This window comes from Bos javanicus, chromosome 12, assembly GCF_032452875.1.
Source record: "Bos javanicus breed banteng chromosome 12, ARS-OSU_banteng_1.0, whole genome shotgun sequence".
NCBI lineage: Eukaryota > Metazoa > Chordata > Mammalia > Artiodactyla > Bovidae > Bos > Bos javanicus.
The window spans coordinates 13,286,384-13,304,545 of record NC_083879.1 but is presented as its reverse complement, the minus strand read 5'-3'; the positions used below and the strand labels follow the sequence as shown (position 1 = coordinate 13,304,545).

Genomic DNA, 18,162 nt, shown 5'->3' with positions numbered 1-18,162 from the left:
CCAGAAAGCCAAGTCATTTTTTCAAACTTCTAATTTGTTAAATGGAGGACAGATTTCATTTTAATTACTCCAATTAAAAAAAAACAATTCTATTGCTTCTCACAATGATAATCACTTTGAAATATATAGAAAACAAGTCATGTTTATGATCTATACAACACAGGACTGCTTTTAATGAAGTTACCGCTAAAGTAATAAAGCAATTACGTAGGAAATATTTATAAAGAATGTGTTTACTATCAATTTCTCACAGAGGATAACCAAAAGCTTCTTTTATTTTAGTACTTTTCTTTCTTAGTCACCCTAATTATCAAAACCCCTCTGAGACTAGACAACTAAGAATCAATAGCAAAACAGGTCCTAACCAGTTTTGAGGGCACAGAACAGGAATAAAATATCATCAGGCCAATCAGACTGTGTGTCCTAACCAGACTGTGTGTCTACTAATACTAGTGTCTCTTTTCTAAAAGCTATGATCCTCTTAAGTTTCTAACCACGTTATTTGCAAATTAAGATTTCTACTGGGAAAATTCAACTACATAGATTTCTTATAACAAGTTATCTGTCTAAATATACTGTTATTCCTGTTCAGACAACATGCTATAGTGAAAAATAAAGGACGCTAGTTAGACCTAGGAAGATGTGAAGTAGTCAACCTAAGTAGGAGACAAAAAGCTCTTGAAACCAAGGAGAACGTTAACGTAAAATTAAAAAAGCTGAAACCCTAACTCGTCTAAATCTCTTATCACATAGAGATCAACTTTCATTTGATTCTTCAATAGTATAAAATATGGCTTTTCAATTCAGTTCAGTCGTTCAGTCGTGTCCAACTCTTTGCAACCCCATGGACTGCAGCACACCAGGCTTCCCTGTCCATCACCAACTCCCAGAGCTTGCTCAAACTCATGTCCATGGCTTTTAAAGTGTCTCAAAATTACTTCAAAACCACAGTCATGCAATCTTGATGTAAAAAAGCAATCAAAGGCTTCAAGAACTGACATTTGGACATTTACTTTAACCATAAAAGAGAAGACAAAGTTCTAACAGTCTAGGAATACTTTTCTTCTAAATTCTACACTTTAGTTGTAGTTGACTATGAAAAAGAAATGCCTGCTATTTAATATTTTACTTAGTAAAATGAATTTGGCAACAGTGTAATATGTATGCAGTACATATACCAATTCTTCTCATTTTAGAAAGAAGACCTTGGCAAAAGCATATCTTTCTCTAATTTCAAATAAAAATCTTACATTTGAATTTGAACTATGCCTATTCTTATTTTACATTCAAATATAAGATTTTTATTTGAAATGAGAAAGACATGCTTTCAGAAAACTAAGATCATGGCATCCAGTCCTATGACTTCATGGCAAATAGATGGGGAAATAATGGAAACAGTGAGAGGCTTTATTCTTTTGGGCTCCAAAATCACTGCAGATGGTGACTGCAGCCATGAAATTAAAAGATGCTTGCTCCTTGGAAGAAAATCTATGACCAACCTAGACATATTAAAAAGCAAAGACATTATTTTGCCAACAAAGGTCCGTCTAGTTAAAACTATGGTTTTTCCAGTAGTCATGTATAGATATGAGAATTGGACTATAAAGAAAGCTGAGTGCCAAAGAAATGATGCTTTTGAACTGTGGTGTTGGAGAAGACTCTTGAAAGTCCCTTGGACTGCAAGGAGATCCAACCAGTCCATCCTAAAGGCAATGAGTCCTGAATATTCATTGGCAGGACTGTTGCTGAAGCTGAAACTCCAATACTTTGGCCACCTGTTGCGAAGAACTGATGCTGAGAAAAGACCCTGATGCTGAGAAAGATTGAAGGTGCAAGGAAAAGGGGATGACAGAGGACGAGATGGTTGGATGGCATCACCGACTTGATGGACATGAGTTTGAACAAGCTCCGGGAGCTGGTGATGGACAGGGAGGGCTGGCGTGCTGCAGTCTATGGGGTCACAAAGAGTCAGACCCAACTGAGCAACTGAACTGAACTGATGCCTGTTCTGCCATAGCAATTAATGCTAAAATTATTTTATGTTTATGGGCAAGTCTGTCAAAATTCCTTTTCAGACATGATACTCTTCACATGAAACCTCCATAAGTAGTTAACTATAGTTACATAATGAGACATAAGACTTTGATGGTGTAAGAACCAAGAAAAACTGAACCACTGATCGTCCTGTTTTTAAAGTTCTCACTGGTAAGGCGCTTTAAATAGAGCTGTGTGCAATTAAATATTCTGTAAAACAGAATAAAATCTTTTAAGTCTCTTTTCCTATTGGATGTCACTGTATATAACCACAATAGAATGTATTAATAGCTCCACCTACAAAGAAGATCCAGTTAAAACGATCAAACCCATGGCCCTTAGGAGACACAAAAGCTAACTGAAAAATGTAAATCTTTATCAACAAAGAAATGCTCCCAGATGAACATTTAATTAGAGAACAGCTATGTAATTTAAAACTATAAATTAATGACTGGAAGCAATAGCAATTTTACTTTAAATCTTTATAACTATTCTTTCTAAAAAGATTTTTGGCAGTTAAAGAAATCCTCCTGGGTTTCCAAAGAAATTACACCAATACATTAAGTTGAGTAATAAACACACTACCAAGGCTAACTAGCTCATCAGAAAGAACTGACACAAAATGTATAAACTTATCTGCAAGAAAAAAATAAATATGGGCATACAGAAGAGCCCCATATCACTTATACTGCTTCACATTAAAGTTTATTTTTTAACAGTATACTATAGCTCACACTAAAAAAATGTCAGGAAGATCAATTATTACAGGGGCTAGTTTCCCAAACTTTGGTAGCATTAATTTCCTTCACCACAAAGTTTATCTATACTGACAAATGTTCACAGACTATGAACGCTGTCAAGAACGGGAATGTATGTCTTAAAACCAAAAACCTCAGAAAACTGAGAGTCTTCTCAAAATTCACTAAAAGCTATTTGGAAATATTTCTCCTACAACATTTATTGATATGTATCCTTTATTTATCTTACCTGCAAAGCCAAGAGCTGCAATACCCAGCCCCACAGCTATCAAACTTCTTGCCTACAGAGGAAAAAAATGATTATCATTTACAGTGCTACATATGAGTTTTTAAAGTAAATCATTTAAAATAATGAGAACAATTATGTTAAATATCACATTTTCTTCAAGCTCTGCTCTGTAGAAGGTTTAAATATCTGCAGTGTCTATGAGATTCTATCTCCTACACATTATATTGGCTGATTTTCAGTGAACTAATTTTAGACTTCATTCAATTTCCATGTATTTGACTTCATTCTGACCAAGAGCTTTTATGTTACTTGTTGCTAAAATGTTTTCTATAGACTATTCTTAACAGTGGGTCTAGTGTATTTATCTTCCATAAATATAAAAGGCAAATATTTCCTCCTCCTTTACATATGTGAGGCACAAATGGACTCCGCTCTATTTAAAAATTTGATAAAATATGATATCCAAGTGTAGCCAAGAAGCCAAATTGTGGAAAATTAGTAAAAGTGATGAAAAGCTTAAGAACTAGCTTATTTCTACCTTCCTAGACCAAGGTAAAACTTTTAAAATAAGAGCGAAAAATCCAGAGTCTAAAAATATGAGCTCATCCAGATGAATTCTGAATTAGGTATACACTCCATATTATTCTCTGCTTTTCTCCTTAACCACCTGGGGAAAATATTTAAGTCACAACAGAAAAAGGTTTTAGGTAGCAAAGATCAATGGATGCCCCCAAGATCCATTCTCCCTTTCTTCTACAGGATCAAAAATTCCTATTTTTAGCCACACACATATTTCCAAGCGTCCCTTAGGCTTAGGTACAGCACTGTTTAGTAAATGTTGGCTTATAGGATATAAGAAGAGCAGTGCGTGCAGCATCTGCGAAGTCTTTCAGGGGGCGGGGGAATGTCCCTCCCCTGCTCCATTCCTCCTTCCTACTGGCTGCGATGTAGACATTATACCAGAAGCCGCCGTGTTGGACAAGGAAGGAGGAAAAATGAGGTGGAAGGACACTGGTCTGGACGATCATGGAGCTGCCAGTGCCCCTGGATAGCCTCTATTTATAAGAGACAAAAATAAAATTCTGGCTTCCTAAGATACTACTCATATTTTCGGTTTTCAGGTATCTGCAGCCAAATCAAAATTTTGATGGGGTCATAATTGAAGAGAGGCACTATAGAAATGATTTTGTCTGATTAGTGGTGAGAGAGGCAAATCCGTCACATCCAGCAAAGACTAAGAATAGCTACAACAATCTCACCAGTGGACAGGAATGGATTCATTTCACATCAGTGCAGAAGTCAAAAAATGGAGGTTGAGACTGGAAGGACAGTAAAACCAAAAAGCCCTACAGCTATTAGTTTTCAAGTTCTGTAAGGGAATGCAAGTCTTAGGAAATTAAACCCCTAAATATTCAACAAGAGACTCTAAAAGGATAAACATCAGGACACAAAGGCCAACCATATGAAGGTGCTCTAACTTTAACACCCAGTAGGGCTCTCTTTGGAGAAGGGCACAGCAAACCCACTCCAGTATTCTTGCCTGAAGAATCCCATGGACAGAGGGGCCTGGTGGACTACAATCCATAGGCTCGCAAAGAGTCGGACACGACCAAAGCAACTGAGCACTCATGCACGCAACGCTCTCTGAGAAATCTAGAGCTCTTTATAGACAAGATGAAGAAAGTTCACCTAGGTTTCTTCAGTTCCAGTTTTAAGATGCACCTTCTCACTGGGCAGAGCACTGGGACAATCTCAGGGAAGGAAGATTCTTTCTCTGGTAGAGGTCAAGCCTAGAGCTAGCTAGCCAGAGGGGCCAAACAGTCTTCAAGGTTCCCTTTAGGTTAAGTGAAAGTGAAAGTCGCTCAGTCGTGTCTGAGTCTTTGCGACCCCATGGACTATACAGTCCATGGAATTCTCCAGGCCAGAATACTGGAGTGGGTAGCCTTTCCCTTCTCCAGGGGATCTTCCCAACCCAGGATCGAACCCAGGTCTCCTGCATTGCAGGCAGATTCTTTACCAGCTGAGTCACAAGGGAAGCCCTCCCTTCAGGCTGCCTAGACTTAGTTACTCCTGAAACTAAAGGGAGATGTGTATTGGCTTAAAGAAGATGTTCTGGGTTGGCTGAATCCCTTTGCTGTTCACCTGAAACAGCACACAATGGGCCACCACACTGTTAACCAGCTGTACGCAAACACAAAAGAAAACGTTTAAAGAAGGAAGAAAAGGAAGTTCTGTTGAGGTGTATTTTTGCCATTTTCCAGAGCTTCCCAGGGACTACATATTTTGAGTTTCCCAGTCTTATTTTCCATTGGTTCACTTTAAAAATCCTCAGTTCAACCAAAGTACTCAACTGCTTCATGTGTGAATTTATTGTCCTTCCTTATAAACTCTACTTACTCTTTTATCTCACTAGAAATATCTATCTGTGCCTATCAAGATTTGACATATTCTCAGTATTTCAGCTTGAACCAGCCACAGAATGGGAGAACTCATTTGCAACACATAAAAGATAATAAGCACATATCCAAAAATACAGAGAATTCTTCCCCATTAATAAGACAGACAATCCAATAGAAATGGACAAAAGAGTAGGTCGGGGACTTCATAGAAAACAAAAATCTAAACAGCTGATAAACATGAATACTAATGATAACAATCACCAAACCAAAATGGTGTAGAAATATTAATACCAGAATACAAAGATCTCTGACCTTTGTGGAATTTGTTCTGTTCACCAATGAATCAAGCACCGAGCAGCAGTATCTACACTTCTGGGGTGATTCTTCCAGGATATTCTTCTAGGATACACTTCTAGAATAATAGTAATAATGTACTAAAAGGACTTAGCACAGTGGCTTGGCACATACACTTTTAAATTTGTCTGAGTAAAAGAAGACTCACAGAAGTGGTTTTTGAGGTAGGCTCTTTTTTATAGACTAATTATTATATCATTTTTACTATTCTGACTATTCAAATATATATGAGACAAAATAGTTGCCTTACTAAAGAGATTTTTATGTCAAGATATTTATATCAAAAACATTCAACCATTAGGCATTTGGTCATTTTTCACTTTAATCTAACAATATGTAAGGCTCAACTGTACTTAACAGCTAAAAATTCAATTTAATTTTCAATAAATAAGTATTGAATACGCCAATGATTGTTGTCCATTTGTCCCCCCAGGTTCATTTTCCGCTCTTCCCTGACTTGCTCTATACCTCTGTCTCCACTTAGCTCAAAAGACTACATTATCCAGTCCTCATTTGCACTCCTGCTACTGGTTGGGTTTGCCAATGAGAGGAAGTTTCACAAAACACCAAGCACTAGCTACCAATCACAGAAAAGGACTCTAAACATCTCTGCCCAGTATATCTTGGTACCAAAGTTTCGAAGCCAACCACGATGCTCAAGCACTGGATAGAATAACATTTCTTACCCAGAGAAGGGGCAGAGAAAGATCAGCTCCAGCCCAGCTGTGTGCACCAGTTTCACGGGGCTGGGGGATGACGGCTGACAAGAGGAAACTGGCCCGGTGCTCCCTTCCCCTCTTTAGCCCACACCATCCCTGGAATCTGAGATACTGAAAGCTGGGGGCAAGACTGAAACAGGAAACGATCACCCCACAAAACACAGGCTGTGTGAGCTCCTCACCTTTTGCTAAAAAAGTGCTCTGAGTCCAAGACCTCTCCTCATGAGGCCGAGCAGGGCTGAAAGCCTGTGCACGTGAAACTGCTTTTCTCAAAAGGAAGAATCAGCAGAAAAGTACCAGTGGAAGGACACAGAAAAGCAGTACCATTTATTCCCTGCTATGCCTCCTCTTCAGCCACAGCTCCTGTTCAGCGGCTCCTCCTCCACACCTGTAACTCTCACTGGGTTCTGGAGCACAGTTCCCAACCCCTTGCCTCTCTGCCTCAGTAGGTACTGTTTCCAACTGTCACTAGTCCCTGGGTCATTCATCATCCTTTCTTGTTTACCCACAACTCTGCACATAGTCCCTTCATTAAACTATGTCCCCCAAACCCACCCATTACTACTCACTGACACATGCATTAGTATACATGAGTCACTATATTATGCATAAGAGATGCAGCGTATAAGGCAAAGGCTTGTATCAAATGGGTCCTCTACAGGATGCTGAACATGGTGAGCCTCCACTGCTAATGCTAACCTCCCAAAGGTCTTTATCTTTAACCTTCAGTTCAGTTCAGTTGCTCAGTCATGTCCAACTCTTTGCAACCCAATGGTCTGCAGCACGTCAGGCTTCCCTGGCCATCACCAACTCCTGGGGTTTATTCAGACTAATGTCCATTGTGTCGGTGACGCCATCCAACCATCTCATCCTCCGTCATCTCTTTCTCTTTGCACCTTCAATCTTTCCCAACGTCAGAGTCTTTGCAAATGAGTCAGTTCTTCGCATCAGGTGGCCAAAGTATTAAGAGTTTCAGTTTCAACATCAGTCCTTCCAATGAAAACTCAGGACTAATTTCCTTTAGGATAGACTGGTTAGATTTCCTTGCAGTCCAAGAGACTCTAAAGAGTCTTCTCCAACACCATAGTTCAAAAGCATCAATTCTTCGGCGTTCAGCATTCTTTACACTCCAACTCTCACATCCATACATGACTACTAGAAAAACTATACCTTTGACTAGACGGACTTTGTTGGCAAAGTAATGTCTCTGCTTTTTAATATGCTGTCTAGGTTGGTCATAACTTGTCTTCCAAGGAGTAAGCGTATTTTAATTTCATGGCTGCAGTCACCATCTGCATTGTTTTGGAGCCCCCCAAAATAAAATCTGACACTGTTTCCACTGTTTCCCCATCTATTTCCCATGAAGTGATGGGACTGGATGCCATGATCTTAGTTTTCTGAATGTTGAGCTTTAAGCCAACTTTTTCACTCTCCTCTTTCACTTTCATCAAGAGGCTCTTTAGTTCTTCTTCACTTTCTGCCATGAGGGTGGTGTCATCTGCATATCTGAGGTTATTGATATTTCTCCTGGCAATCTTGATTCCAGTTTGTGCTTCTTCAAGCCCAGTGTTTCTCAAGGTGTATTCTACATATAAGTTAAATAAGCAGGTGACAATATATAGCCTTGACAAACTCCTTTCCCTATTTGGAACTGGAGATCAGTGGAGAAATAACTCCAGAAAGAATGAAGGGATGGAGTCAAAGCAAAACAATACCCAGTTGTGGATGTGACTGCTGATAGAAGCAAGGTCTGATGCTGTGAAGAGCAATATTGCATAGGAACCTGGAATGTTAGGTCCATGAATCAAGGCAAATTGGAAGTGGTCCAACAGGAGATGGCGAGAGTGAACGTCGACATTCTAGGAATCAGCGAACTAAAATGGACTGGAATGGGTGAATTTAACTCAGATGATCATTATATCTACTACTGTGGGCAGGAATCCCTTAGAAGAAATGGAGTAGCCATCATGGTCAACTAGAGAGTCCGAAATGCAATACTTGGATGCAATCTCAAAAATGACAGAATGATCTCTGTTTGTTTCCAAGGCAAACCATTCAATATCACGGTAATCCAAGCCTATGCCCCAACTGGTAACGCTAAAGATGCTAAAGTTGAACGGTTCTATGAAGACCTGCAAGACCTTTTAGAACTAACACCCAAAAAAGATATCCTTTTCATTATATGGGACCGGAATGCAAAAGTAGCAAGTCAAGGAACGCCTGGAGTAACTGGCATATTTGCCCTTGGAGTACGGAATGAAGCAGGGCAAAGGCTAAGAGTTTTGCCAAAAGAACGCACTGGTCATAGCAAACACCCTCTTCCAACGACACAAAAGAAGACTCTACACATGGACCTCACCAGATGGTCAACACCAAAATCAGACTGACTATATTCTTTGTAGTCAAAGATGGAGAAGCTCTATACAGTCAGCAAAGACATGACCAAGAGCTGACTGTGGCTCAGATCATGAACTCCTTATTGCCAAATTCAGACTGAAATTGAAGAAAGTAGGGAAAACCACTAGACCATTCAGGTATGACCTAAATCAAATCTCTTACGATTATACAGTGGAAGTGAGAAATAGATTTAAGGGACTAGATCTGACAGACAGAGTGCCTGATGAACTATGGACAGAGGTTCCTGACATTGTACAGGAGACAGGAATCAAGACCATCCCCATGGAAAAGAAATGCAAAAAGGCAAAATGGCTGTCTGAGGACGCCTTACAAATAGCTGCGAAAAGAAAAGAAGTGAAAAGCAAAGGAGAAAAGGAAAGATATAATCATCTGTATGCAGAGTTCCAAAGAATAGCAAGGAGAGATAAGAAAGCCTTCCTCAGCAATCAATGCAAAGAAATAGAGGAAAACAACAGAATGGGAAAGACTAGAGATCTCTTCAAGAAAATCAGAGATACCAAGGGAACATTTCATGCAAAGATGGGCTCGATAAAGGACAGAAATGGTATGGACCTAACAGAAGCAAAAGATATTAAGAAGAGATGGCAAGAATACACAGAAGACCTGTAAAAAAAGATCTTCACAACCCAGATAATCACGATAGTGTGATCACTCACCTAGAGCCAGACATCCTAGAATGTGAAGTCAAGTTGGCCTCAGGAAGCATCACTACGAACAGAGCTAGTGGAGGTGATGGAATTCCAGGTGAGCTATTTCAAATCCTGAAAGATGATGCTGTGAAAGTGCTGCACTCAATACTCCAGCAAATTTGGAAAACTCAGGAGTGGCCACAGGACTGGAAAAGGTCAGTTTTCATTCCAATCCCAAAGAAAGGCAATGCCAAAGAATAGTCAAACTACTGCACAATTGCACTCATCTCACATGCTAGTAAAGTAATGCTCAAAATTCTCCAAGCCAGGCTTCAGCAATACGTGAACCATGAACTTCCAGATGTTTAAGCTGGATTTAGAAAAGGCAGAGGAACCAGAGATCAAATTGCCAACATCCTCTGGATCATCGAAAAAGCAAGAGAGTTCCAGAAAAAAATCTATTTCTGCTTTACTGACTATGCCAAAGCCTTTGACTGTGTGGATCACAGGAAACTGTGGAAAATTCTGAAAGAGATGAGAATACCAGAAGACCTGACCTGCCTCTTGAGAAATCTGTATGCAGGTCAGGAAGCAACAGTTAGAACTGGGCATGGAACAACAGACTGGTTCCAAATAGGAAAAGGAGTACGTCAAGGCTGTATATTGTCACCCTGCTTATTTAACTTATATGCAGAGTACATCATGAGAAACGCTGAGCTGGAAGAAGCACAAGCTGGAATCAGGATTGCCGGGAGAAATACCAATAACCTCAGATATGCAGATGACACCACCCTTATGGCAGAAAGTTAAGAGGAACTAAAAAGCCTCTTGATGAAAGTGAAAGAGGAGAGTGAAAATGTTGGCTTAAAACTCAACATTCAGAAAATGAAGATCATGGCATCTGGTCCTATCACATCACAGGAAATAGATGGGAAACAGTGGAAACAGTGTCAGACTTTATTTTTGGGGGCTCCAAAATCACTGCAGATGGTGACTGCAGCCATGAAATTAAAAGACGCTTACTCCTTGGAAGAAAAGTTATGACCAACCTAGACAGCATATTCAAAAGCAGAGACATCGCTTTGTCAACAGAGGTCCGTCTAGTCAAGGCTATGGTTTTTCCAGTGGTCATGTATGGATATGAGAATTGGACTGTGAAGAAAGCTGAGCGCCGAAGAATTGATGCTTTTGAACCATGGTGTTGGAGAAGACTCTTGAGAGTCCCTTAGACTGCTAGGAGATCCACCCAGTCCATCCTAAAGGAAATGAGTCCTGAGTGTTCACTGGAAGGACTGATGTTGAAGCTGAAACTCCAGTAGTTTGGCCACCTGATGTGAAGAACTGACTCATCTGAAAAGTCCCTGATGGTGGGAAAGATTGAGGGCAGGAGAAGGGGACGACAGAGGATGAGATGGTTGGATGGCATCACTAACTCGATGGATGTGAGTTTGAGTGAACTCCAGGAGTTGGTGATGGACAGGGAGGCCTGGTGTGCTGCAGTTCATGGGGTCGCAAAGAGTCGGACATGGCTGAGCAACTGAACTGAACTGAACCTCAAATGGTCCAAAATAAGAATATCATTTGTTTCCTAGAAAAGAATATTTATTTACTACCTAACAGTTTTTCATTCACTAAAAAGTTAATGGAATTTTTTTTCAGACATGAATTTAGATAGCTCTTCCCAGGTGGCTCAGTAGTAAAGAATCTGCCTGCCAAGCAGGAGACAGGGGTTTGACCCCTGGGTCTGGAAAATCCTTTGGAGATGGCAAGGGCAAGCCACTCCATTATTCTTGCCTGGGAAATCCCATGGACAGAGGAGCCTGGCAGGCTACAGTCCACGGGGTCACAAAGAGTCAGACACAACTTAGCGACTAAACAACAATAACAACAAGCTCCCCCAACCCTTCATGTATGTGAATGACCCAAACAGAAAAAAGTAACCATCTAACTGCAAATACAGGAAGTAGGAGGCACAAGAGAGTCTATCTGACATCTAACCAAGTAGTTCAGAGAACTCTCAACCATACCTGTATCTGTCCTTAAATTTTTTAAAGTATAAAATTACATCTAAGCTAACTGAGGTTTAAAAAAGGAAATAGCCTATGGTTCATTTAGCATAATTGTGTAAATAATAGAGAATTCCATCAACATCTTCTCTACTTTACCACTGTTGAAAAAATTTCACATTTGCTTTATCACTATGCTATTTCACATTTATTTAAATGTTCGTATTGTACCGTCAGGCTAACAGGATCTATTTTATTTCTTTTATAGACACAACACCATATTTGATCTAGTGTCAAGCACAATGATGTGCTTCAATTTCTATTTTGAATGTTTTTTAAACAATGATGCTTCAAAATTAAATTGTCAGTAACAGAACAAAACGTTGAAAAGACCATTTAAAAGCAAAATGCAGAACGAGGCATGGTGTTAGTAACACTAGTACTGTAATTTTCCACCAACCAGGCAATAGCCAGGTTAAATGTCCAAAACTGCTTTCATGCAACCAGACTGACATCATGCTACGCCTGTGTTTTTATAGAAACTAGAGAAATGTTCCTATTTCTTTGACTTTGGAAAATTAGAATATGTGCTGAAAAGAAAAGAAATAAGGCAGTGTGATTTAAAAGGACAGATATGTATACACGTGTACTCTGGCCTGAGCTAAAACTGCCATAGGTGTCGTACATATGTAGGAGATCAGTCAGTCAGTCAGTTCAGTTCAGTCGCTCAGTCGTGTCTGACTCTTTGCGACCCCATGAATCACACAGCACGCCAGGCCTCCCTGTCCGTCACCAACTCCCGGAGTTCACTCAGACTCACGTCCATCAAGTCAGTGATGCCATCCAGCCATCTCATCCTCTGTCGTCCCCTTCTCCTCCTGCCCCCAATCCTTCCCAGCCTCAGAGTCTTTTCCAATGAGTCAACTCTTCGCATGAGGTGGCCACAGTATTGGAGTTTCACCTTTAGCATCAGTCCTTCCAAAGAACACCCAGGACTGATCTCCTTTAGAATGGACTGGTTGGATCTCCTTGTAGTCCAAGGGACTCTCAAGAGTCTTCTCCAACACTACAGTTCAAAAGCATCAATTCTTCGGCACTCAGCCTTCTTCACAGTCCAACTCTCACATCCATACATGACTACTGGAAAAACCATAGCCTTGACTAGATCGACCTTTGCTGGCAAAGTAATGTCTCTCTTTTGAATATGCCATCTAGGTTGGTCATAACTTTCCTTCCAAGGAGTAAGCGTCTTTTAATTTCATGGCTGCAGTCACCATCTGCAGTGATTTTGGAGCCCCAAAAATAAAGTCTGACACTGTTTCCCCATCTATTTCCATGAAGTGATGGACCAGATGCCATGATCTTAGTTTTCTGAATGTTGAGCTTTAAGCCAATTTTTTCACTTTCCTCTTTCACTTTCATCAAGAGGCTTTTTAGTTCCTCTTCACTTTCTGCCATAAGGGTGGTGTCATCTGCATATCTGAGGTTATTGATATTTCTCCCAGCAATCTTGACAGTAGATGGTAAATGTAGATGCCACACAAGGTGTTTTCATTGGTTTTAAATATCCACAAGACTGCCTTCAGCAAGTTTTAGTTTTGTAACATTTTCTTTGAAGATTCAGAGGGCTGGAAAAGTAGCTAACATTTTTCAAGTAAAAGATCTAAATGAATTCTTAGATCCATTTTTTTTTTCCTACGTAAAATTATGCTAGCACGTATTTATAACAACTTGATCTTTTTTATAAAAAAGGTATGTGTATCTAAAATTTAGATCAGTTACAGTCAGGTAAAAATTCTACCCACTAATTATTTTACAACTGGTCTAGGCCAGTGTTTTGGGAAAGTGGTCTATATAAGGAAAACAGAAAAATTCTATTCATGCCAAATTTGGAAATTTGGTTTTTAGCAATCCTATCGTGGTCACCAGGGAAAACAAAGATGATATGTATGCACATAACAAACGTATGTGTTACTGGCTAATGGTATTGAATTAAAAGTTTTAAAAATTCATGACAACTTCAGATATTTCTCAAAATGCCAAACAGCATAGTTTTCGTTGCATCCCCTATGACTACAAACAACACATGAATATTTTAGATTTTAAAATGTCCAAGCGTATGTATAACAGCACTGCATAAATTAACAAACAGTATATTCCCAGTGAAATTGCTGATTGATTTCAAAATGGTTGCAGAGTTACCATAAAGAATCCTTTGCCTAGCTAGACTGCTAAATCTGGCTGGAGAAAAGTCTTACATCTACGCTAAAGAGCACCACTATAAAACTACGGTTTCCGCTGTTGGCTGGGCTTTCGCCCTCTCCCTCACCCTTGACTCACAGCACTCCCCATCCCTCTTTGCCAATACTGTATTTTACTTTTTTCAGTCTCCATCTGTGAAGCGAGCATGAACTTCCTCAGTCTTTCATCCCTTCAGCCTTGAATGGAGACTCCACGGGCTTCAGAGTTAATCAGGTGTGGGCTCTAATTTCAACTCAATCTTGACCAAATCTGGGACCCTAAGCTGATGTCTCTAGGCCCATTTCCTCATCTATAAAATGGGAATATGAAAATATACATTACAGGAAGCTCAAAATGATAATGAGAAAAGATCATGAAGAGCAGCCGATGCACCGTGTACACATGGCAGATGTCTGTGACTGTGAGTCCTTCCTTCACTCTCACATTTTCACTCCTAATCCTTCCTGTTCTTCTATGCTCAGTCCTCCTGGAAAATCCCTGCTTATTTTTCAACAAACAGCTTTAAGGTCACCTCATTTCATCACCCATCTCTTCACTCAAGTAAAACATTTCAGTGACCCCAAGGTACTGGGTTGGCCAAAAGGTTCGTTTGTTAGAAAAACCCAAACAAAACTTTTGGTCAACCCGATACTTAGCAGTTCTATTACAGTACATAGCACATTCTTTATTAATAATAATAGTTTGCCTATTCCTTTCTCTATTTTTAGAATTAGACATATGTTTTATTTATTTAATGGAAAAGCATTTTATTTTAAATACAGCAGTTTGTACATACCAATCCCAAACTCCCGACCTATCCCTCCCCCAACCTTTCCCGATTTACCTATTTTAAACCCCTTCTAAAATGTGAGCTTCTGGATGTAGGGACTGCTTATCTCTAGATTTCCAGTCTAACAAAGTAGTTAGTAACAGGAGAAGGCAATGGCACCCCACTCCAGTACTCTTGCCTGGAAAATCCCATGGACGGAGGAGCCTGGTGGGCCGCAGTCCATGGGGGCACTGCCAGTCGGACATGACTAAGCGACTTCACTTTTACTTTTCACTTTCATGCATTGGAGAAGGAAAGGGCAACCCACTCCAGTGTTCTTGCCTGGGAAATTCACAGGCAGAGGAGCCTGGCAGGCTACAGTCCATGGGGTCACAGAGGTGGAAACAACTGAGCATACACACACACACACACAGTTTCTCAAAAATTAATATAAAGGGATGAAAATGATCTTAAGCAACATCCTCACTACCCAGATGCCTTTTGGAACTTGTATTATTTGTTCTGTGTATTGGTGTCTGCTAGTGAATGGAATTATGATTGAAATGGGAAAATATAATGCAAAATGACAGTTAAATTTAATTAAGAAATTAACACATAATCATGTTTCAAAATATGCTGGACCAGGTAAATACATCCAAAAGTCTCACAGAAGACAAAGAAGATGAAATTAAGGGTCTGTGCCAGGTAAATTTCATTACAAAAATTTAAATGAATACAATTCACATATCCACGTAGAGAAATAAGGAGGAGTAACTGAACTGCTAAACAAAGAAAAATACCAAAACTCCCAATAAAAAAAGTCAGGCATTTTTTCAGCCATTTGGAGGCTTTCTCCCATCTCTGAGTATTTCAAAGAGACGGACAACAAACAACAGAAATCAGAAAAATATACACAGAAAGTGATACATGCAATGGAGAAAATGAAGCGACCAGAGAATTCACGTGTGTTTATACAATGAAAGCAACAAATTAGTGAACAGAGGAAGCTTCACTGAAAAGGTGACTTTTGGGTGGCGAAAAATAGGAAGAAAGTGTAGTCATGTCAGTATTTAAGGAGAAACCATCGTGGGCAGAGGCAACAAATCCGAAGCCCCTAAGGCAAGCGTGTATAAACTGCTGTGCCCACGAACACTCAGGAGGCCAGCACGCACAAAGAAAGGAGAGAAGGAGGAACAGAAAATGAGGGCAGAGAAGCAACATGGACAGCAGGTTGCGTCAGGCCTTAGCATCAGCATAAGGACTTCAGTTTTTCAGAGTGCGATAAACCATGTGTTTTAAGAGGCCTAAGACTTCATACGTACAATTCTAAAATGGTTATTAGTTGTCATGCTGAGAAAAGACATGTCAAAGACAGAGGCACTGATGAGCTAGGAGTCATTTAAAATAATCCAGGAAGGAGATTGTGATAGCTTGGACTGAAGTGATTAGCCATGAAGTTGGGGGGAAGTGGTCAGATTCTGGATATATTCTGAAGATAAAGCCAATAAGATTTGTTGAGAGACTGGATGTGAGGTATAAAGGAAAGAGAAGATGATGAACGAAGAAAATGTGGTATGCATGTACAATGGAATATTATTCACCCATAAAGAGAAGGAAATTCTAGCATTTGTGACAACATGGATGAACCTGGAGGATGTGTTCAACTCTTTGTGATCCCATGGACTGTAGTTCACTAGGCCTCTCTGTCCATGGAATTCTTAAGCAAGAATACTGGAGTGGGTTGTCATTCCCTTCTCCAGGGGATCTTCCTGACCCAGGGATCAAACCCAGGACTCCTGCATTGCAGGTGGATTCTTTATTGTCTGAGTCACGAGGGAAGCCATAACACAAAATGAAATAAAGTCAGACACAGAAGGACAAATTACTGATTGACCTCACATATATATGTAGAATCTAAAAAAAAGTCAAACTCATAGAAGCAGAGAGTAGAACAGTGATTAGTGGGTGAAATGGGGTAATGTGGGTCAAAATTCCTGTTAGATGAATAAGTTTTACACTTGAAATTTGCTGAAAGAGGAAACTTGAGTGTTCTCACACATATATACACACAGAAAGTAACAATGTGATGGACATGACAGATGTGTTGATTAGCCTGAATTATGGTAATCATTGCCACTCCAGTACTCTTGCCTGGAAAATCCAATGGACGGAGGAGCCTGGTAGGCTGCAGTCCATGGGGTCGCTAAGAGTCGGACACGACTGAGCGACTTCACTTTCACTTTCATGCATTGGAGAGGGAAATGGCAACCCACTCCAGTGTTCTTGCCTGGAGAATCCCAGGGACGGCGGAGCCTATGGGCTGCCGTCTATGGGGTGGCACAGAGTCAGACACGACTGAAGCGACTTAGCAGCAGCAGCATGGTAATCATTTCACAATGTGTATGTCTACGAAATCATCATGTTGTAAACCATACATACACACAGTTTTTATTTGCCAATTATACTTTAATAAAGCTTGGGGAAAGACGTCAATGTTATTGCCTTAAACAACTGGAAGAACGGAGTTGCCTTTTGCTGGAAAGTCTGTAGGAGGAAGTGGGGCAGAGGGAAGGGCTGTCATAAGCTCCTTTTTGGTCTTGCTTTTCTAAAAACATGCCACCCTGAGTTTGATAAATTAAACCTGAGCAAAGCTGTACATGAATTCCTAACACCTGGGGAAGAAAGGGTCTCGTCTACTAATGGAAAAGAAGAATGAGCAGGTTGTCTCAAACTGCATTCTTCGTTATCTGGCAGTGGTTCAATTCTCAAGGGTTAATCACAAGCAAATCACTTTCTGCTGAACTCGGTGTTTTATGTGGCCTCATTACTTGGTTCAATTTCTCCAAAGAAAGCTCTTTGAATTTAAACAACAGCAAGTGGAAAGGAGAAAAAAGGGAAGAAATAAGAAAGACTGCTGGCAAATCAGCAGAATTGGAGAAAGAGGTATTGCACATGCAGATCAAAAGAAGGAGAGGATTTATATTCCAGAAAGAGGGGCAGACATGATACAAAGACATTTAGGAAGAGAATTTTTATTTTTATTTTTTTTACAATTATCCTTCCCTAAAATTTCAAGCTGACATGAATTTCACAGATTTTCATATCTAAATTGGACCAATCCACATTAATCTACCTGGCCCTTCCCATTACATTGCCCAAAACAAATACACCTGCACTTTACTCAAAACACCAATTCTGTAACTAATTGAAGTGAAAAACTTAACCTAAGTAAAAGAGAAAAAACAATGCTAGTGACATCTTACTTGCTCAATGTTAAAGTCACTTGTTTTAAACCAGAGGCAAGCATTCATTTCTACAGCATGACTAGAGAGGAAATAAAAGGGCAAAACAGAAACAAATCAAAACAACAACATCCGGAAGCAAAGACAGTCAGAAACAAAACCCTAGGCTCACGCCAAGCGAGTGCTTCTCCACTCTCTAATGTAACTGACAACAAGTTCCCCAAACTTAAATCCTTGCTGTAACTTGTGAGAAAGTGCTGCTGTGCATTCATTCAGGGACCTAATGATATGAACCTTGTCTCTAGTAACACAAGCAGGTATTCTTTGTTCACATTAAATGTGACTAGTCAGAAAGTCCTGTCTC

The 18,162-nt window shown here is 39.9% G+C and overlaps 1 protein-coding gene across 2 annotated transcripts in view; it reads right to left on the bottom strand.

Moving 5' to 3' along the window:
- Positions 1 to 18,162, bottom strand: part of DNAJC15 (DnaJ heat shock protein family (Hsp40) member C15) — an 84,134-nt gene that overhangs the window by 47,941 nt on the left and 18,031 nt on the right. For both annotated transcript variants that reach the window (XM_061434497.1, XM_061434496.1), the window contains exon 2: positions 3,022 to 3,073. In XM_061434497.1, coding sequence (XP_061290481.1) covers positions 3,022 to 3,073 — 52 coding nt within the window. The remainder of the gene's footprint in view (positions 1 to 3,021; positions 3,074 to 18,162) is intronic.